Consider the following 20,507-nt stretch of genomic DNA (forward strand, 5'->3'; position numbering starts at 1 on the left):
TGCTGGCAACGAAATTCCGAAAGGTAGCGACAAGAGTCCAACATTTGTCTAAATGTTTGACAATTCACTTCGACATAGTTCCTTTGCGACAGGATGCTACGACAGGGTAGCAATGCGCTCCCTTTGTCTAAATGAAACTCCTGGACTCACATCAACATAGTTCCTTAGGAATGGTCCGCAAACCATTGGGGCATGTTTACGTGACAGTAAAGAGTCCAGTTTCCTCCATTTACCCAAATGAGCTGGATGACCGAGAATCCGCACGGACACTCACGTGAGAGTCGAACAAGCAAAAGTCACACACCCGGGACCCGACAGTTTCTCTTTATTATTATCATTTCTGTATTGAACTCTTCAAGGCTGAAACCGTCGCGAGCGTACAACTTTCGGAGGCCCGTCACATTCGGCTTCATCTGCTCGGCGCATCAGCCACACCACAGACAAGAGCCCGGCGGTCTCGCAGGCCCGACCCAAACGGGCGTCCTGGCCCTGCGGACGCATTCGGAAGGACGGCAACCGGTCAGGAAACGCTCCCGAGTAACGCCGCGTCGTAAAAGACGGAAATGAATACAGTACGGTACACAGCATCGACTCGACGACAGCAACCGAGGAATCCGTATCAGCGGCTAAACACAAACGCAAACTATCGGACACTCACGAACTCTCTGGAGCTGCAAATTCTACTTCAGTACGCTTGTAGCGCTTCGGTTGTGAACCGGCTGACGCGATAGTTGACGATGTACGAGAAGGTTGAGAAGGCGATCCCTCGCTTCGCTGGTGATCGACGACAATCAACTAGTCACGAATTCTTATCCTTATCCTTTCCGTCCACTAGGGTTACAACACGAGCGCGTCTACGCTAAGATCGTTACTTGTAGGCCGTAAGTCTTTTATACATAATTACACGCACGTCAACGTATCCAACATGTCAAATAAACTCCACCTGACTTGACCTCTGTCCGCCTCTCCGAAAATAAACTGTAAAAACGCAACGTTATCGGCTCACGCACCGTAGTGGGGATGTGACAAACCGGTCGGAGACGACGCTAAATAATCGACGACAAGAGCAACAACATGCGAAACACTTTCAGACCGAAGGCAAACTCCAGCGTCCTGTCGTCACTTCTGTCCTTGCGGCCGAGTGAGGCAGAATAAATGAGATACTGGAGCAGATTTTGGCACTTGAGACATCTACGGAGGGATTGACCGCCGCGTTTTGACGCCTGACGCTCACGTTTGACACGTCCCGGACAAAACGTCCTCCAGAAGAGTCTGATTCCTGACTGCTAAAGGGATAAGCGCTCCAGTCGGGGAAGTCCCAGACGGGGAAATGCGTGACTGTTGCGACAAAACTGCTGCAGCGTCGGAGAAACTGTTGGTCCGCGTCGGTTCGTAAAGTCTTTGAAGGCCCGGTCGCAAAACTCGCATCGCGGACTCAGTGGATCCTGGGTGCCGAACGGTCGTTGGTCGTCGTTCGCTTCAGCTTGACGCCGCGCCGGATTGCCACCAGGAAGTCGTCCACGCCATCTCCGTGTTCCGTCTCTTCCAGGAGCTCCGGCAGAGGACGTCGCTCCGGCTCGGGCCCCCGGCAGTGATCAAAGTGAGGCGAAAAGGTTCCACTGCTCCCTGGTGAGAGGGGAGTGCCTGGGGGGCTCTTGGGGGTCCGCGGCGCGCTGGCGTCCTCAGATGCTCTGGCCCGAGGGAAGCCGGCGTGGTCCGGCACGGTGGGTGTCTTGACCGGGACCATGGGTGGCTTGATGGGGACCGGGCCCAAAGCGAGGCCTCCCGACTGGCGTCTCAAGTTGGGTTTGGAGGACGGCGTCCGGCGAATGGTGGCCACCCCCGGGGGGACCACCGCCGAGGGGCCGGGAGGCACGCAGGATGACCCGGGGCGCTTGGACTGGAACAAGCGGCGGCAGGAGTGAGAGAGGTCCCCGGGCCGCGGGACGCCGGGCGACTTGTCCGCGTCGGGATTGCGACGGTCGCCTTCGTGATCCGCTGCCGTGGAGAAGTAGTCGCAGTCTGACGAGGCCAGACAGACATTTTATATTTAACATAGGTCAGAGATTCAATAACTCCAACACTGACCCTTCACCCACCAACGCTAACCTCACTTACGCTAACCCCCCGAGCCCGTCCCCCGTCACCGACTAAACAAAGCCCAGCCGACCCACCTTGCGTGGAGGCCGCGTCCTCGGAGCAGCACGGTGTGTTGGTTTGACTGCTGTAGCCGCTGGAGCCCTGCAGCGAGTCCCTGCTGGAGCCCTGGAGATCCAAGTGGAGACTGCGGGCCAGTGCCCTCGCCAGCTCCACGTGGGCTTCCCTGTCCTCCTGTGCAAACGCGTCATCAACGCGAAGGAGAAAAAAATATGTCTCCGCCGATTCTGATGCTATTCATCTGATCTACGAACCTTCGGTGATGTCACACGGGGGCTTCCCTTGCCCCCTTGCAGGTCCTCCGCTTGGGGGTCAACAGCCTCCCTCCTCTCCTTGCCCTTCCTCAGGGCGTTGAACATGGGCTGATCGTACGGGCCCGGCTTGGCCCAGTCCTAGCAAGGCAAGTCGCGTCGCAATCAGCGTGTGATGTTAAGATCTTAGCATGTTGCTACGCTAATCACAATGAAGTCAATCTGTAAAAAGTTGAACGGCGGCAACCGGACTATTGGTTGTTGAGGAGAACCTTTCACCTTTAATCGAAAATGCTTCTCAGTTCTGAATCTGAACAACCACACACACCAGACCTGAGATTCAGAACTGAAGAAGAGTTTTGGATTCAGGTGAAACGTCCCCAACGATCAGGAAGAGTCCGGCCGCCTCCATTCAACTTTTTCCTGATGACCGCGACCTGGATGAGCGGCAACAATGAAGTCGATGAGACAGACAATGAAGAGCGAGCGCGGGGGACTAAAGGACCTTCCAGGACGGGACCCGGCTCGAAGACGAAGTCACGGACCAGGACAGTGGCGAGAAGTCGGCCAAACGAGGAGACCGGACGGGCCAATGGGTCGGCGACGGGGGCGAGGTGGCGGTGGAGGATGATGAGGATGAGGGGGGGAAGGATGGCGAGCGGAAGCGGATGTCTTGTCGCGGCACGCCGCTCGGCCAGGGGTGAGCGAGACGGTCAAAACCGTTGGACAACTGAAGGGTGAAAAACAAGAATTGTACCGTGACGTCGATGGAAGCGTAGACTTAACACTACTCACAAAAAAATTGAGGCCGGATTCATTCTGAAATATCCCCACCAAGGCCCAAATACCCCAGAACCTTTGTGGCGCTTAGGGACGGGAATCCAAAATCAGTTCTTTTATCGAGAACCGGTTCCCAGTAATTCCATTCGTACTAATTGTTTTTTTTTGTCTGCCTGGTGATCACGGTTCTTGATTTTGTCTTAGTATCTGCGACGGGAGACGAGGAGATCCTTGTGCTAAGAAGGTGACTCGGTGTCGCAGATGGACGGAAACAGGGTCAGAATGAGATGGCCCAAATATGATCCTTTCTTGGAATCTGGTTCCACTCACCTGCGAGGGGTCCGGAGGCATGGGAGAAGGGGACTTGGACTGGGAGGCGTCTTGCGAGACGAAGCCCGAGTCGTGGGAGGACACCGAGGACAGGCGGGCCGGCGCCTGCTGCGCCAGAGCCGAGGAGGACGAGGAGGCGGCCCGGTAGCGGAAGTGCGAGGTGGGAGAGTGGCAGCGGGAGCCGCTGGAACGGGAGTCGCTGCTGTTCACGCTGTTCAGGCTGCTGCGGGTGGGGGGCGACAAGGACGCAGATGACGAAATGGCACCTGGGATCGTTTTGCAGACGCTGGACCGGGTCGCCACGCTAGCCAACCTGCACATGCTGGACTTCCTGGAGACGGTGGTGCTGGGAGACGAGGGCGGAGTCTGATAGGACCAGGCGCACTCTGACGCCTTCAGGTCAACGATCACCTGGGGGGGGGGGGGGGGGGGAGGAAGGAGGTCGGTGGAAGAGGAGGAGGAACCGGAAGGAAGAGCGAAGGCGGACCTGTTCACTGGACGCCGGCAGCTTGTGCGGGTCCATGGTTAGGATCTTCAGGTCGTCGGTCAGCGCCTGAAGGTGGCTGATCTCCCCAAGCATGGACATCTCCTCTTCCTTTCACACACAAGCGACATGAGCGCGACCCCCAAAAACCCCCGACTCCGGCTTCCGCTCGGACTGACCACGACGGGCCTGAGCATGGCGACCACGCAGCAGAAGCGGCTCCTCTCCTCCACCATGGCTCTCCGCACCGCCTGCTTCTCCGCCTCCTCCAGCAGGAAGTACTTGTCGCTCACTTCCTGTTTGGCGCTGTCCAATTGCGGCTGGATGTCCCCGCGGCCTGGACGAGAGAATCTTTTTTTTTTCCATCGCCCCATTTTATCGTTTCAACCACGCGCGCGGGGATAACTCACCGAACACGTCGGCTGCGGATCCGGTCCCGGACGAGCCGGACGGCGTCGCGATCGGGTCGGGGGAAGAAAACGTGTTCAAAAGCGCTATTGGGCGGAAAAAAAAAAAAAAAAAAAAAATCAAACCGTGCATTTCGTCACACCTTTCTTGGCTTTCTTCTGCAGCTTCAGCGTGTCCGACGATCTCTTCTTGATCTCCTGCCGCGCTTTCTTGTACTCTGCACCAAACAAAGCGCAGACGGAAAAGTGAAAACGGCGCCGCGCCGCGGCACGCCGTCGGGTCCACCGGCGTGCGCACCTTTGGCGTGGTCCTTGTCCAGCGTGTTGGCGACCCGCTTCCACTCCTCCATCTGCTCCTGGAGCGGGTTGATGAGGCAGTCCACAAACAACCTGCGCGGGCGCACGGGCTACGTTTGTATATCATAAAAATGTGCAGAATTTTTTTTTTTTTTTTTTTAAAAAAGGCGGGAGAGGGAGGAGGGGTGTCGGGAGGCTGCGTCGCCGTGGCGATCCGGGGCAAGTGCGGGGAGCGACACCCGCTCGACGCGCAAGCGCATGATAAATAGAATGATTAAAACAAATAAACATTCACGTCGCATTTTTGTGGAACAAGATGGAGGATTGGGGGGAAGAGGAGGAGGAGGAGGAGGAGGAGGGGTTGCCATGGTGATGCGGGAGAGGAGGGGGGCGACACCTGCCCAACACACACACACACACACACACACGTACGTGGAGAACTGTTTGAGTTTGGCCTCGATGCTCCGGTGCCTCATGCACATCCTGGTGAGCGCTGAGCCAATGTCCCTCGTCGCCCCTGGCAACCAAATCCAAAATACAGTCCAAACGTAATTTGTTTTTGATGCATCACACAGTAAATATTTATCACCTGTTCGTATTATCACACACACAATTACACATGTATTTGTCCCGAATTCGCAAATTATACTCTTTTCCAATTTTTAATTTTATTAAAAAAATAATAATAACCTGACACCACTCCAATTTTTTTTTTTTTTAATTTACTGTAACGCGTGAGAAAGGAAAAAATGTCGCCATCTTGTGGTGTCAGGGAAGTATGCAAAAGTGAATGAGCACACCTCACATGTATATTTTGTATTGGTATTGTTGTTTCAACCACAAAAAAAAAATCATATTTCACCCAAATAATCGATGAGACAGTCGCGAGAATAATGAATGAAAACAATATTTGATGCGAGCCTCTCCGTACAGCGGCGCCAATAACTTGAAGTTGTGGCTGCCAAATATTTCCGTGCACAGTACAAGAATTGTCCAATTGTTGTTGAAAGAAATTATTTTGTGAAAAATTCATATTTGGGAGTCTGGTTCAGGGAAAGAAAATGTGCATTTCTGTCCCCCCCCCCCCTCCCAAAAAAAAAAAATAATAATATAAACGCAACTGGATACATGTCGATTCCTTTAGCGGATAAAAGAGAGGTCGTAATTTTCCACTTGTGGGCTTCGAGGGAGCGCTGGTGTCAGGGTGGGGCCAAGATGCCGCTGCTGCATTGCGCCACAGACCCCTCCCCCTTTTCCTCCAACCCCCCCCCCCCTTCCTTTTCTTTTCCTCCTTAGTTTTCACTCAAAAAGGTTCCGGAAAACACAGAGCGCCGCCTCTCTTGCGACGGGAAATTGAGGCTTTAAACAAATGCCGTCGCCTCCGAGTTGCAAAATAAAAAACACCCCCACCCACGCAGGGTCATCATCTTGAACTTCCGTGTTTGCCGGCAGAAACAAAAAGATTGATCAAATAGAATACCACATATTGCACTTTATTTTAAAGTTATGACGTGATAATTAAGCTATTTTGTCACAATGCGACAATTCAAGCCAGGGGCACGGACGGCACTTCTTTCAGTACCGTGACGAGTTCTTCTTCCCTGAGGATAAAGAACATGCGACCGTGACTACTGTGACATTGTCTGTCGACGGGTACTGCTGCTCCATTTGTGTTCATTCTTTTGCTGGATAGGTTAAATCACCGCGATGTAGATGCTACTTAGCATGAGCATTAGGTTAAGATGTGTACAACTTTTGCACATATAGTGTTTTGTCTTTGTTTTATGTTTAGTTTGACACTTAACTTGAACTCACCTTGCTTTTAATCCTAAAAAAAATACAACAAACTGTGATCCCAAAACAGTTTATTACATTATTTTAAACGTGTATTAGAACAGAATTCAAAATAAATGTCTCACGATTCGAAATAGACGCCTGAAACTTCCACTGACAACCCGGGCTAAACGTATCTCTTTCCCCCGACGTGCTCAGCTTGTCTCTAAGTTGAGAGCAACGTACTTCCTTGACACCAATTCGTGTTTCAGAAAACGGGAAGAGAAAAAAAAAAAAACGACGACTTTGTCAGGGAATAACGTGGGAACGATTGCGCAGAAGAAGAAAAACGAGAGTTGCGACGTTAAGGGCGTGAAAGGCATCCGTGTCGACACCGAGACAAGAGAATTCCCGGCGAGAGCGACGAGGTCACGCCAGGAATAAATAGCGAAGGCGCGCTGGCAGTGTTGCGAAGACCCTCGGGGGGGGGCGGCCGTCCACATGCGCCAAGGCCGTCTTGGGATTTTCCAAGTAGGCGCGTCGGAACGTTGTCAGCTGACGTCTGCTTTCGGAAGCTCCTCCGGAGGACCGGCTACTAGTTCCCACCCTGGTACTGACACCCAATCGGGGTGATCGGGACACGCGCAAACCCCTCAATGAAACTCCTCAACTCACTTCAACACAGTTCCAAGATGCCACGATATGCCATCAAACATTACTTTCGTCGAAAGAATATCCCTCAACTCACTTCAACATAGTTCCTAAACACCAAGATGCCACAAGACCGACGCACAGCTGTTTGTTTGTCAAAATTAAACGCCTCAGTTGACTTCGACAAAGTTCCTTGAACCAAGATGAGACAGGAGGGTGCCGAAGCTTTACTTTTGTCTGAAACCAGCTCCAAAACTCACTTCAACATTGTTTCTTCACACCAAGATGCCACAATTAAGCCTCAATGTGCTACTTTTGTCATAAGGAAACTCCTCAACCGATTTCGACGTAGTTCCTCGGCATCAAGAAGCCGCAGAACAGCGTCAATGTTCTGCTTTTGTCGAAATGAAACCCCTCGACTCTTGTCAACATAGTTATTTAGCCCCAAGATAGAATTCTATGGCAACAAAGCACTACTTTTGTCTTAATAAAATATCACAACTCACTTCAAAACAGTTCCAATGACACCAAATTGACACATGTATGACTTTAGCCCGTGAAGAACGTAGCACGACGCCACCCACAGCTTCATAAAACAGATATTAGAAGTGAGGTTATGAACGTGGGTCAGCGCTTGCGACCGCCGCGCTTGCTCCGCCGAGCTGTCGCCGAGTCCGGCCTCCTACCTCGGCTGCCGGTCGCCATGTCCGCCACCTTCTGGAAGGCGTCCAGGAAGGCCGCCACCGCCACCACCGTCGTCCTGCCAAACATCGCAAGCCTTTAGCCTTTAGCCTAGCTTACGAAGCTCATTCTAATGACAAGCTAACAAGCCCCCAGTGTCACCGGTGCGCGTGCCGATCTTTCAGGCGGCGGAGGCCTTTAGCAAGAGGTTCGGTGGTGGCGGAGGCCTTTAGCCTAGCCTACGAAGGTTACGATGCTAGGCTAAAGGCCTCCGCCACCACCGAAGCTCGGCTCGTGGCCCGCCCTCGGCGGCGGCGGAGGCCATTAGCCTAGCTTCGGTGTCCAGGGCTAACGGCCTCCGCCGCCTGGAACCCTGGCTCGCGTATGTATGAAAGTATTCCTCCGTCTTCCCGATCAACCGATACTGCTATTTCTTCATCAGGTGAGGATAAATCTGGATTTCCCCCTTTAACGGATTTGACCCCAGCGGAGTCGCGCGACCTCTTGCAGAGGTAAAAAAAAAAAAAAAAACGGCAAAGGTTACCTGAGCTGCGACTGCAGTTTGCTGGCTTTGCTGACAAAGTCCTCCCACACCGGGTAGCTGCCCTGCGGAGCAAAGACAAGAAGAAGAAATCGATCAGTAGTGTTGGACGATTAAAACGTCGTATGATTCAAAAGATTGTGATCCAACAGGTGATCGATTCAGCCATTGATTACAGGCTGCGGCTGAATACCTTTTGTGTCATCCCCCAAAATAAACGTCGGTCACGTTTGACGTCTCACTTCTGCGAAATTGCCATCTTTTTAAGATTTTGTCTACGTATCGCGGAGAACCTGGCAGTTCGATTCCGTTTCGATTCCTTCGTTTGCGATTCAGTTCGCTTGGAATGTTTGTCCGAGCCAGCCGTCACGCGCAAAGCGCCCCCCACTGGCCAGGAGGTGGAATCGATTGAGAGGAAACGACATTGAAATCAGAACCAGAATCGGCTAGTACGGAACAACGCGCAAGGAATTTGACTCCGGGAGTCGGTGCCGCTCCCCGTACGACATTTAGAACAAAGAAAAATACAAATATCAATAAATTGTCAATATTTTTGGCTCCGCACGTCTCCCGTTTCAGGTGCGTTCGACTTCAACGTCGTTTGACAGATCCGCACCACCCGTCGCTCGCCCTCCTCTCCAGCTGCGCCGGGCTGGATTGGCCCTCCGTCGCCACGGCAACACCGCATCCCGGAAAGAGGAAACGACGTCCAAGCGGAGGTTTGCCTCAGTCCATTTTTTAGAAAAAAATCTTTTTGATGTTCGCCTGCGATGCTTTTATCCAGGTATTGTATTGATCGCCGGCCTTTGTTGGCGGACGCGGGGGCGGGGCACGCCGCCGCAGATATTGTCACCGTGGCAACGGCGGCCCTCTGATGAACCTCGAGGATGCGGTCTGCATTTCGTCTGCAATCTTATTTTTATTTTTCATCCGTCTCACATTCGCCGCGACCAAGGAAAGCAGCGCGTTCACCACCCCGGTCAGCAAATCGCCGACGAACGTTCGAGCGGCCGCGACCGAGCACCCCGATTAGGCCGGTGTGTTTCCATGGCGACAGGCCGAGATGGGGTACCGGAGTCTGAGCTCAACTGCACAAAAGAGAGGCGAGCCCCCCCCCGCCCCCCCCAGCCTCTGCATCCTCGTTTTCTGTTCAAATATTAATGCTACAATGCCGAAAGGAAAACGTTCTAGATGAAATATTCAAAATATCATTTTCACCAGTGAAATAGGCAAACAATTAACCCAATCGTAATCACTTTTTTTTCAACCCCCCCCCGAAAATATATATTTAAATAAATATATATAATATATAAAAATATATCTACAAACATATGTATATAATATACAATATATATTTTTTTTAAATAATACAATAAAAAAAAAAATATATATATATATATATATATATTTTTTTTTTTTTTCATGCCGTTAGATTGAAGGTGAATTGCTTTGGATTTTCATCTTTTGAGGTCAGGCCAGGTCGTGGAGTGCACGGAGTGGATCCAGATAGTTCCTCAGATGCATTGTGGGATACATTGAGGGCACGACACCAAACGGGAGATAGCGGGCGATGAACCAAGCCGGTCCACTGACTTGCGGAATGAAGCCCGAGGGTGTGGCACATTCCACATATAAAATCCCCAAGCGCGACACCTGTGCGGTATAACGTCACCCCCCCCCCCCGCCCCCCCGTCACATGATGATTATGAATTTTGATGAAAATGAGGATCCACGAGGTTACCTTCATGTCCGCGATGACGTTCTGGAAGAGTCCCCCCAGCGCGCTGCACTCCCTCTCCATGGTCTCCATCTTGGCTCAGTGGGCGTGCGCGTTATCCATCAAGTATTTTTTTTTTTTTTGGGGGGGGGGGGTGGAAATATGTATAAAGGAATAATAATGAGCCCGAGCGCGGGGGGAGCGAGGCCAAGCAGGGGACGCGTCTAGTGGACCCCCGGCGGGGATGCGGGCGCTGCCCCCGCGGGGACGAGGACGCGAGCGCTGGGGGAGCGAGCGGGGACGACCGCCGCCATCCACGTCGTCATCTTGCTCTTCTTCCCCCCCGCCACCCACGCGTCGGGAACGCGCCTGTCTGTCAGGGACGACGTGAACGCGCGTCAGTTTGACCACGCCCTCTGATAAAGCGGTTTTTTTTTTTAATATATTGCTCGTCCCCTGCACTATATTTTACTTTAAATATTTCACTACACAACATCATTCTAATTCTGCACACTGCATTATACCTTATAAAACACTACACAGTCAATTATATTATGCCATGTACTGTATACATACTATACAAACCGTACTACAATGTACTACAAAGTCATGCATTATAATGTATTTTCGTAACGTGTACAGGTTGATTCGTGAGGATGAGCGCAACAGAAAATGGATGGATGAATAAATTGCACTGTACTATACAGTACTCGAGTATATATTACATACTACTACGCTACTATTGCACAATAGATTGTGCTACACTATGTATGACAGGACATTTTTTATTCCGATACTGTATTGCGCAATACCGCGCTACTCTGCATAAAATACACCGCAATATACTTCACGACACTGCATAAACATTGTCGGCAAGTGGACCGGAAGTAGCAAATCGTCAGGAGTTAACACGAATGATATTTTATTCCCCGCAAGGCACACAAGTGAGCACCAGGCTTGCTTTGACCGCGAACGAGTCAACGTCGCATTCAATGAGCGTTAGAATCTTGAGCGCACGTTGTTTGTGGGAGAACACCGCCACCAGGTGGACACAAATATGGCGTGCAGATTGCGGTCGACTTCGACGTATTAAAAAAAAAAAAATCACGTGGACAAGACTGAAAACACGGAAGATTCTCATCTCCCGCTGAGACCTTCCAGTTGGATTCCCCACGCCTCAACGGCGACTCCATTTAAAAAAAGATGATCATCATTTTTATTCACGATTAACTTTTTCTCAACTTCCTGAGCGCTTCCTGCGCAAGTCGTCTGGCGCGGTCACGTGATTCCCCCGAAGTTCTGGACCCGGTTCCACCCGGAGGAAGCGAAACGAACGACGTTTGCGCTGCTTTTTTTTTTTTTTTTTTTTTTTTTAATTTCGTCTCCGATTTCGCACCCTCGACTTTGTTTGAGCGGCGCAAACGACGCCACGGGAGTCCAAATCGTGTCGCCCCAAAAGGAAACGGAAAGTGACGTCACAGCCAGACCGCCTTCTCGTTGGGCGAAAAGGAGCAAACCATGGCGACGCGGAGCTTGTTGGTCCTGTTTGTGGCGGCGGTGCAAATCCGCAGCGTGACGCCCGGTAAGCCCACTTTGTCCAAAATGATTCTTGTTGACGTTGCCCAAGCGTTACTACGGGCTGCTCTGGTCAAAGGTCAAAAGTTCTGGCACAGGAATGAAGGAACCAGCATTTCAAAATAAAGCAGTCCCCCGTTTTTCGAGGGGAATTGGGACCAGAACTACCCGCGAAAAGTGAAAAACTGCCAAGTGGCGACGGGGGGGCTGTAAGTTCACATGGGTACAGGAACGTTTAAACGACAAACAGTATTTATACTTTGCATAGTTGAGACAAAAAGAGGTATTTTGTTAAATCCTGAACACTCTAAAGACTCTGGAGATGATTGTGGACTTCAGGACGCAACCTTCACCGCAGCTGCCCCTGATACTGTCCAACTGTCTTGTGTCAACCGTCGAGACCTTCAAGTTCTTGGGAATTACAGTCCCAGGGGACCTGAAGCGGGAGACAAACATCAACTCCATCCTCAAAAAAAGACCAGCAAAGGGTGGACCTCTTGCGGCTCCTTCAGGAAGGACGGCGAGAGCTGCTGAGACCGTTCTACAGACTGTGGATTTCCATCACAGTCTGGTTTGGGGTCACCACAAACTCCGACTGCGACGGACAATCAAAACATCTGAACGGATTGTCGGCGCCACTCCACCCACTATTGTGGACTTGCACCCAACGCGAACGAGGTCCAGAGTGGGCGGGATTCTTTCGGATCCTCCACATCCCGGCCACCGGCTCTTCCAGCTCCTTCCGTCGGGAAAGCGCTACAGATCAACGAAAGTCAAAACTAGCAGGCATCCGAACAGTTTTTTCCCCTCTGGCAATGAAGTCTTTCCATTCTTAATCCGCAAATTTGACTATTTTCTGCCTTGCGCCATTGTCGGGTCGCTCACATTCTGCCGGTCCAACTGGCATCGCACTGGTCTAGAACGGGAACCGCGAACGGGTGAAGGGACGGTACAAGATTTACGCAACGTGGGACGACACTTATCCCGTACCTGTTCTAAACGGTGAAGGTTTTACATCCCGCACGACTTTTATAAGGAATAATTCCGAAAAATAGAAATATCTCGTTCTTCGTTCCGTATGTCGCACCAGGGCAGCGCCGACCGCCCGGAGAAAAATTCCTTGGGTGTATTTAAAAAAAAACATTTTTTTTACACACTTGCCCAAATAAATCTGATTATGAATCCTGATTATTCATCATTTGAATACTTCATTAACAGAGGCACAACGTAAGTTGACAAAATATATAATCTATTTCTGAACAAATCTGTTGTAAAGGACACATTTATTTAGCGAGGGCATCATTTTATTTATTATTGTGGTACAGAAGTATCAGAAATCAAAATCATGTGAATGTTGAGGTTGCGATGTCGAATCCACGAAGACGTTTGTGTGTCAGAAAAGAAGTCGCATTTTTAAATCAAAATATTTTCTTCAAAAAGACGTTCAAATATTTCAATTAAAGTTGGAATCTTTTCAAATAGGATTAGTGTAAGATTTTGGAGCGCATCACAAACGAGTGATACATATTTTGATTTTTGTTTTGTTTGTTTTTTCTTTCAGCGCTTCACTCGCTCAAGTATTTCTGGACCGCCAGCTCTCAGATTCCAAACACGCCAGACTTCTTGATTGTCGGCTATGTCGACGACGTCCCGATTTCGCACTACGACAGCAAAAGCAGGAAAGTCAAAGCCAAGCAGGACTGGATGAACAAAATCACCGCCGAAGAGCCTTCATACTGGGAGACGGAGACGCAGTACAGCATTAATCATGAGGAGGTCTTCAAAGTCGACATTGAGACTCTCAAAGAGCGCTTCAACCAAACTGGAGGTCTGTCGCCGTTCAACTTTCGATGATGAAAATCGATTTCCATGACTTTCTTCCTCATCCCCCGCCGCGGTGTCACTTCAACTTCGTCCTCTCAGGTGTTCACATGGTCCAGACGTTGTTGGGCTGCGAGTGGGACGACGAGACTGACGAGGTTGACGGTTTCTACCACGACAGTTACGACGGAGAAGCCTTCATCTCGTTTCAGCTGAAGGAAATGAGATGGATCGCAGCTCATCCACAAGCGTTCGTCACCAAGCTCAAGTGGGACAGTAACCAACTTTGGAATCTAAACCGGAAGCACTACTTCACTGAGATTTGTCCTTTTTACTTGAAGAAGTTTGTGAACTTCGGGAGGGACTTCCTGATGAGAGCAGGTGCGGTCCCTCGTTAACACGCCCCCTTCAGGAACATCACCGCCATTACAAGCTGCACTCTTCCTCCTCAGCTCTTTTCCTCTCACACATTCTCTTTGCCTTTCACTGCCCCCTCCCCCTCTCACCCGGTGTCCACGTCTCTCCGGTCCCGCAGAGCTCCCCACGGTGTCCCTCCTCCAGAAGACGCCGTCCTCTCCGGTCACCTGCCACGCGACGGGTTTCTACCCCAGCGCGGCCGCCATGTTTTGGACAAAGGACGGGAATGAGCTTTACGAGGACGCGGAGACGAGCGAGATCCTCCGCAACCACGACGGAACCTTCCAGATGACGGCCGACCTGAAAGCGGAGGTGGCCGACGGGGACGAGGGCCGCTACGACTGCGTGTTCCAGCTGTCCGGCGTGAAGGACGACATCGTCACCAAGCTGGAGAGAAAAAACATCCGCAGCAACAGGCGCATCCAAGGTGAGCGACGAAAATCGGGCACAAACGCGGAAGCCGACCGACTCACCGGGCGCACCCGGAACTCCTTCTGCCAAATTGCTGCACGGTTCATTTCCTCACGAGTGGAACGTGTTCAAACTGCTTAATTTTTGTGCCGTCCCAAGTTTTCAACACAACTTCACTGCATCCGATGTCGTCTTTGAATGTCGAACCTCTCTGTCGATTTTCCGTAGAAGAAGAAGAAAAGAAGTTGATGCTGACCATCGCTGGCGCCGTCCTGGCGGTCGTCTTTCTGGCGCTGGTCGCGGTCGGGATCGCGGTCGGTGTCAAGCGCTACGGAAGCGGGAAAGGTGAGCGATGGGAATGTTCGGCCTGTCGGGAAGGCGACGACGAGAAAAAATTATTGCTCTTGCGTTTGCGACAAAAAGAAAACGTTGACAGTTCTCCTCTTTCCTTTCAGGAGAATATTCCCAAGCTTGTAAGTAAAAGATTTTCTGTTTCCGGAAGTAGAAGATCCGTCACGGCCGCACCCGAAATGTCATTTCAAATTCATTCGTCTGAGCACGTTTTCTTCCTCCCCTTCAGCCGTTTCCTCCGGTTCCGATCCCGCCGCCGAGTGAGACGCGGCGGCCGTCCGCGGTGAGTCCGACCAACGTTTTCGGGGATCGTGGATTTGGGCCCGAGTTCCCGTCGTCGATCTGCTCTGCCGTCCTTCCTGCACTTGTCGCCGCTCGAGTGGCTCGCCTCCTTCTGAAGATTTCCTCCTTGCCGGCGTTTTCAAGTCACGTTTCACGACTCCGATGTCACTTCTGCGATGATTTTGTGTCGGCCGAGTTGGTTTCTTCTTTCGTTGTGGACTTTTGTGGGGTTTCATCAATCAACATGAAAAGGATTTGTTCTTTTTCATTATCACACAATTGAATTCTGAAAAAATGGGACCTAATGAAATAAAATTTTGAATGCAAATGTTTTGTACTTCAAATTTGAATACATCCTAAGTGCACTTTTTTCGTGTAACTAGCTTGAATGCTTAGCGACATGTTTCCTTACATATTTGAATGTATTTAAAACTAAATATATATATAAAATTTTGTTTTTAGTGACGCCAGTGAAAAGTATCTTTTGTTATCACGGCAAAACACTTCCGCTTTTCGTTCACTGGAGTCATGAGGGAGGAAGTGATTCTGAAAAAACCCACTTGTCGCTCTTCCACGTTGGGCGCCACATTCAACATGACGTCGTCGTGGGCACGTCCGCTACCCGTGGGATCCGCCCACCAACCTCGTCACGTGATTTACAAGAGAGGCTGCTTGTAGTTACCACTTGCTACCAGACGGCGTCGCTGTATGAGCACCAACGTCTGCAAACTACACGAAAACATGAATGCGTGCCAAAATTGATGGAGGGTTGTTTTTGCTACGGATCTTGTCGGGCGTCATGAGCGGAAAGAAGGAACCGGATGTGGTTTCACGTGTGAAAGTGGCTCTTTTGAAATCCAAAAAATGGTTCCGTTGCGCGAGGAGGCTCGAGTGAACTCCAAACATTGATAAAATGAAACGAAGTTATCAGTCACCCTTCCCAAAATGGCACTGTCAAAAAATGGATAAACGTGGACAAGGAGCGCGGAAGTTTTCCAGGAAAAAATGGACTGAGAAGGATTTATTCACAGGACAAGTCGGACCACTTGAAAGGAAAAATGAGGAAAGACGAGCTCAACAAATGGGTCACGTGATTTCCCCGAAGGTGTTGACCTCGCCCCAACCTGAAGAAGCAAAGCGTCGCTGGTTCAGCACAAGCGTCGAAAAGCAAGTGTTTCGTCTCCGATTTCGCACCCTCGACTCCGTTTGCGCGACAAAACGACGCCACGGGAGTCCAACCGTGTCGCCCCAAAAGAGGAAAACGAAAGTGACGTCACCGCCGCAGGCCGCCTTCTCATTGGCTGGCGCGGGCCGCTATTTAAAGCGCGCCTCCCGCCTCGCCTTCATTTGGGCGTTCGGCGGTCGAGGAAGTCGTCGTCGTCGTCGTCTTAGTCGTCGTCGTTGGCACTTTGTGGGCCAGAAGGAGCAAAACATGGCGACGCTGAACTTGTTGGTCCTGTTTGCTGCGGCGGTGCAAATCCGCAGCGTGACGCCCGGTAAGCGCACTTTGTCCACAACTTGATGAGCCCGATCGGGTCCGAAACGATTCTTGTTGACGCTCGGGACGTTCCCGGAAGCAACGCTTGGGCTGCTCGGGTCAAAGGTCACAAGTTCTGGCACTGGGAATGAAGGAGCCAGCATTTCAAAATAAAACAAATCCTCGTTTTTCGAGGGTAAGAGCAGAACTACCAGCAAAAAGTGAAAAACTCTACTGGGGGGGTGTATGTTCATCTGGGGACCAAAATGTTTCAAACATGGAAACGGGACTTGTAATTTGCATATTTGAGACAAAAAAGAGGTATTTACTTCAATCTTTCTTCATAAAATCTTATAAAAACAGTACACACAGTATTATACATTTGTAATATAAATTATGAAACACTTATTTTTGGGGGCAAGTGAAAAAAACAACTGCTGAAGCCACAAAAAGTGAAGCGCAAATTCTCAAAGGAAACGTGGACTGTTTACTAAAGTAGAATAACAAAATTGAGTAAGATGTACAAAAGGAAACAATTTAATATAATTGCAAGGCTTTATTTATTGACAACTTATTAATCATTTGAATATTGAATTAACAGAGGTACCACCTAAGTTTACAAAATATATAATCTATTTCATGACAAATCTGTCGTAAAGCGCAAATTTATTCGACAGGGGCATCATTTTAACTTGATCAATGTGAAAATGAAATTTTAGAAATCAAAGTGAATTTTGGGCTTCTGTTGTGGAGTCCATGAAGACATTTTTGTGTAAAAATGTGTTTGAAATGTTGAAGCGTTTAAATGACCAGAAAAGAAGTTGTATGATTTTTTTTGTTTTTTTTATATATTTTCTTCAAAAAGATATTGAAATATTTCAATTGAAGATGAAATCTTTTCAAATATAGGAGTGGCGTAATAATTTGGGGCATAAAACAAAGGAGTAATAGAGCTTTTCATTTTTCTTTTTTTTTTCAGCGCTTCACTCGCTCAAGTATTTTCGGACCGCCAGCTCTCAGATTCCAAACACGCCAGACTTCTTCATTGTCGGCTTTGTCGACGACGTTCCGATTTCGCACTACGACAGCAAAAGCAGGAAAGTAAAACCCAAGCAGGACTGGATGAACAAAATCACCGCCGAAGAGCCTCGATACTGGGAGACGGAGACGCAGATCAGCATTAATAATGAGCAGGTCAACAAAGTCAACATTGAAATTGTGAAAGAGCGCTTCAACCAAACTGGAGGTCTGTCGCCGTTCAACCTTCGATGATGAAAATCGATTTCCATGACTTTCTTCCTCATCCCCCGCCGCGGTGTCACTTCAACTTCGTCCTCTCAGGTGTTCACATGGTCCAGACGATGTACGGCTGCGAGTGGGACGACGAGACTGACGAGGTTGACGGTTTCCGTCACGACAGTTACGACGGAGAAGCCTTCATCTCGTTGGATCTGAAGGAAATGAGATGGATCGCAGCTCATCCACAAGCGTTCGTCACCAAGCTCAAGTGGGACAGCGATGAACTTTGGAATCTAAACCAGAAGCACTACTACACCGAGATTTGTCCTTCTTACTTGAAGAAGCATGTGACCAATGGGAGGGACTTCCTGATGAGAACAGGTGCGGTCCCTCGTTAACACGCCCCCTTCAGGAACATCACCGCCATTACAAGCTGCACTCTTCCTCCTCAGCTCTTTTCCTCTCACACATTCTTCATCCATCCATCTTTTCTCTCGTTTCCTTCTTTTTTTCTCTCCATTTTCCCACCCTCACACGTTCATCTTTTTGTTTTTCAGTCTTTCAACTCTCTCACATTCTTTCCAATTTTGATTCTTTGCATATTTTCTTCTCTCCATCCGTCTCTCATACATTGTCTCCACTCTTTCTTCTCAGACACTCCATTCAATTTCTTTTCTTTCCTGTTTTCCTCCTCCTCACAATCTTCTCCCTTTTTTTTTTCTGCCGCACATTTTTCCCCCTTTGCACTTGACTTTTTCTTTCCATCTTTTCTCGTGTCCATCATTGTTCCTCTCATCCCCCTCCCCCTACGCCCCCTCCCCCTCTCACCCGGTGTCCACGTCTCTCCGGTCCCGCAGAGCTCCCCACGGTGTCCCTCCTCCAGAAGACGCCGTCCTCTCCGGTCACCTGCCACGCGACGGGTTTCTACCCCAGCGCGGCCGCCATGTTTTGGACGAAGGACGGGAATGAGCTTTACGAGGACGCGGAGACGAGCGAGACCCTCCGCAACCACGACGGAACCTTCCAGATGACGGCCGACCTGAAAGCGGAGGTGGCCGACGGGGACGAGGGCCGCTACGACTGCGTGTTCCAGCTGTCCGGCGTGAAGGACGACATCGTCACCAAGCTGGAGAGAAAAAACATCCGCAGCAACAGGCGCATCCAAGGTGAGCGACGAAAATCGGGCACAAACGCGGAAGCCGACCGACTCACCGGGCGCACCCGGAACTCCTTCTGCCAAATTGCTGCACGGTTCATTTCCTCACGAGTGGAACGTGTTCAAACTGCTTAATTTTTGTGCCGTCCCAAGTTTTCAACACAACTTCACTGCATCCGATGTCGTCTTTGAATGTCGAACCTCTCTGTCGATTTTCCGTAGAAGAAGAAGAAAAGAAGTTGATGCTGACCATCGCTGGCGCCGTCCTGGCGGTCGTCTTTCTGGCGCTGGTCGCGGTCGGGATCGCGGTCGGTGTCAAGCGCTACAGAAGCGGGAAAGGTGAGCGATGGGAATGTTCGGCCACGACGACAAGAGAACATTGTTTACGTTTGCGACAAAAAGAAAACGTTGACAGTTCTCCTCTTTCCTTTCAGGAGAATATTCCCAAGCTTGTAAGTAAAAGATTTTCTGTTTCCGGAAGTAGAAGATCCGTCACGGCCGCACCCGAAATGTCATTTCAAATTTATTCGTCTGAGCACGTTTTCTTCCTCCCCTTCAGCCATTTCCTCCGGTTCCGATCCCGCCGCCGAGTGAGACGCGGCGGCCGTCCGCGGTGAGTCCGACCAACGTTTTCGGGGATCGTGGATTTGGGCCCGAGTTCCCGTCGTCGATCTGCTCTGCCGTCCTTCCTGCACTTGTGGCCGCTCGAGTGACTCGCCTCCTTCTGAGGACTTCCTCCTCCTCGCCGGCGTTTTTCAAATCACGTTTCACGACTCCGATGTCACTTCTGCGATGATTTTGTGTCGGCCGAGTTGGTTTCTTCTTTCGTTGTTGAATTTTGTGGGGGTTCATCAATCAATTATCACACAATTGAATTATGGGAAAAAAATGGATAATGAACCGTTGATTGCCAATGTGTTGTACTTCAAAGTTAAATACATCACGAGTGCACTTTTTTCGTGTAACTCGCTTGTATGCTGAGCGACACACTTCCTCATATCTTTGATTTGTATTTTGTACCCCTAAATTTCATTTGTATTGCATTCAGTGATTTTTTTGTTTTTTTTTTTTACCTTTTTTTTTCCTGCGTACCACGACTGGAATAAACACAATCGGCGCTTTTGCTTCAATAAACATTGACAAAGTTATGAATTGCACTTATTTGAACGGGGGTCGAAGATATTGGCCCAATAAATGGACGACCAGCAGGTAAAACGCCAACCCTCGGTTTACGCTGTTGAAGAAGTTCCGCTCGGTGGGAAGTTGAGAGGCATCCCCGCTGCCCGTTTTGTCCCTTGGGGGGAGGGCGGAATCGAACGCTGATGATTGTGGCACTCCACAGAATATCACTTCAAAGTCTGTTAATAAAATGCTTCAGAAAAATGATCAGATTTCATTATTAATGTCACATGGCTTGCACCCCCCGCCCCCAAGCTGTCTAAGCAGTCCCTTGTGAAACTTGCAGGTCTTTTGGTGACTGCAGGGGGTTTAAAAAAAAAATAAAATAAAAACTCAGCAGGTTTTTCGAGCAGGGGGAGGCCACCCGTTACTCTCTAGCGCCGCCCTAGTGGCTCCAAGAGGTTTTTCAAAAATGGGGGTTAAAAACATATTTCTGGTCTTTATATTGCTTCTGCAGGAGGAGGAACATGACACCAACATGTTTATATTTCCCGACGCTGGAAAACTGGAGAATAAATCTGAAAGCTCGC

The 20,507-nt window shown here is 49.9% G+C and overlaps 3 protein-coding genes across 4 annotated transcripts; 2 read left to right on the forward strand and 1 right to left on the reverse strand.

The window, feature by feature from the left end:
* Window positions 1–295: 295 nt before the first annotated feature.
* On the reverse strand, window positions 296–10,726 carry LOC133500956 (protein MTSS 1-like). Of its 2 annotated transcripts, none has more exons than XM_061820271.1 (15): window positions 10,094–10,726; window positions 8,356–8,417; window positions 7,817–7,890; window positions 5,139–5,223; window positions 4,708–4,799; window positions 4,553–4,627; window positions 4,413–4,424; window positions 4,182–4,339; window positions 4,006–4,113; window positions 3,832–3,929; window positions 3,519–3,741; window positions 2,914–3,138; window positions 2,412–2,549; window positions 2,175–2,331; window positions 296–2,022 (listed from the first exon to the last, which is right to left on the reverse strand). In XM_061820271.1, the coding sequence occupies exons 1-15, from the start codon at window positions 10,160–10,162 to the stop codon at window positions 1,436–1,438; spliced, it is 2,163 nt and encodes a 720-aa protein (XP_061676255.1). In that variant the 5' UTR covers window positions 10,163–10,726; the 3' UTR covers window positions 296–1,435. The 2 variants fall into 2 exon arrangements, with proteins under 2 accessions (XP_061676255.1, XP_061676263.1); XM_061820279.1 differs by lacking the exon at window positions 10,094–10,726 and adding an exon at window positions 8,546–8,759 and having other exon boundaries at window positions 297–2,022.
* Window positions 1,515–20,184, forward strand: LOC133501079 (H-2 class I histocompatibility antigen, Q9 alpha chain-like). The gene is made up of 8 exons (XM_061820523.1): window positions 1,515–1,519; window positions 16,297–16,422; window positions 17,383–17,649; window positions 17,745–18,023; window positions 18,500–18,808; window positions 19,021–19,137; window positions 19,233–19,250; window positions 19,358–20,184. Exons 2-8 carry the CDS (start codon window positions 16,359–16,361, stop codon window positions 19,390–19,392), a joined length of 1,089 nt encoding a protein of 362 aa, XP_061676507.1. The 5' UTR covers window positions 1,515–1,519; window positions 16,297–16,358; the 3' UTR covers window positions 19,393–20,184.
* On the forward strand, window positions 11,496–15,280 carry LOC133501086 (H-2 class I histocompatibility antigen, Q9 alpha chain-like). The gene is made up of 7 exons (XM_061820536.1): window positions 11,496–11,651; window positions 13,206–13,472; window positions 13,568–13,846; window positions 14,001–14,309; window positions 14,522–14,638; window positions 14,749–14,766; window positions 14,874–15,280. The coding sequence occupies exons 1-7, from the start codon at window positions 11,588–11,590 to the stop codon at window positions 14,906–14,908; spliced, it is 1,089 nt and encodes a 362-aa protein (XP_061676520.1). The 5' UTR covers window positions 11,496–11,587; the 3' UTR covers window positions 14,909–15,280.
* Window positions 20,185–20,507: the final 323 nt, after the last annotated feature.

Source organism: Syngnathoides biaculeatus, chromosome 1 (genome assembly GCF_019802595.1).
Source record: "Syngnathoides biaculeatus isolate LvHL_M chromosome 1, ASM1980259v1, whole genome shotgun sequence".
NCBI classification, from domain to species: Eukaryota; Metazoa; Chordata; class Actinopteri; order Syngnathiformes; family Syngnathidae; genus Syngnathoides; species Syngnathoides biaculeatus.

Excerpts from the sequence above, each read along its gene's own strand:
- LOC133501086 (XM_061820536.1), top strand. The coding sequence starts at position 11,588 with ATGGCGACGCGGAGCTTGTTGGTCCTGTTTGTGGCGGCGGTGCAAATC. Across the intron at positions 13,473-13,567 it reads GCGCTTCAACCAAACTGGAG|GTGTTCACATGGTCCAGACG; the intron begins GTCTGTCGCCGT and ends TCGTCCTCTCAG. Across the intron at positions 14,310-14,521 it reads CAGCAACAGGCGCATCCAAG|AAGAAGAAGAAAAGAAGTTG; the intron begins GTGAGCGACGAA and ends GATTTTCCGTAG.
- LOC133501079 (XM_061820523.1), top strand. The coding sequence starts at position 16,359 with ATGGCGACGCTGAACTTGTTGGTCCTGTTTGCTGCGGCGGTGCAAATC. Across the intron at positions 16,423-17,382 it reads AATCCGCAGCGTGACGCCCG|CGCTTCACTCGCTCAAGTAT; the intron begins GTAAGCGCACTT and ends TTTTTTTTTCAG. Across the intron at positions 17,650-17,744 it reads GCGCTTCAACCAAACTGGAG|GTGTTCACATGGTCCAGACG; the intron begins GTCTGTCGCCGT and ends TCGTCCTCTCAG.
- LOC133500956 (XM_061820271.1), bottom strand. The coding sequence starts at position 10,162 with ATGGAGACCATGGAGAGGGAGTGCAGCGCGCTGGGGGGACTCTTCCAG. Across the intron at positions 3,930-4,005 it reads TGCCGGCGTCCAGTGAACAG|GTGATCGTTGACCTGAAGGC; the intron begins GTCCGCCTTCGC and ends CCCCCCCCCCAG. Across the intron at positions 2,332-2,411 it reads CCCGTGTGACATCACCGAAG|GAGGACAGGGAAGCCCACGT; the intron begins GTTCGTAGATCA and ends GCGTTTGCACAG.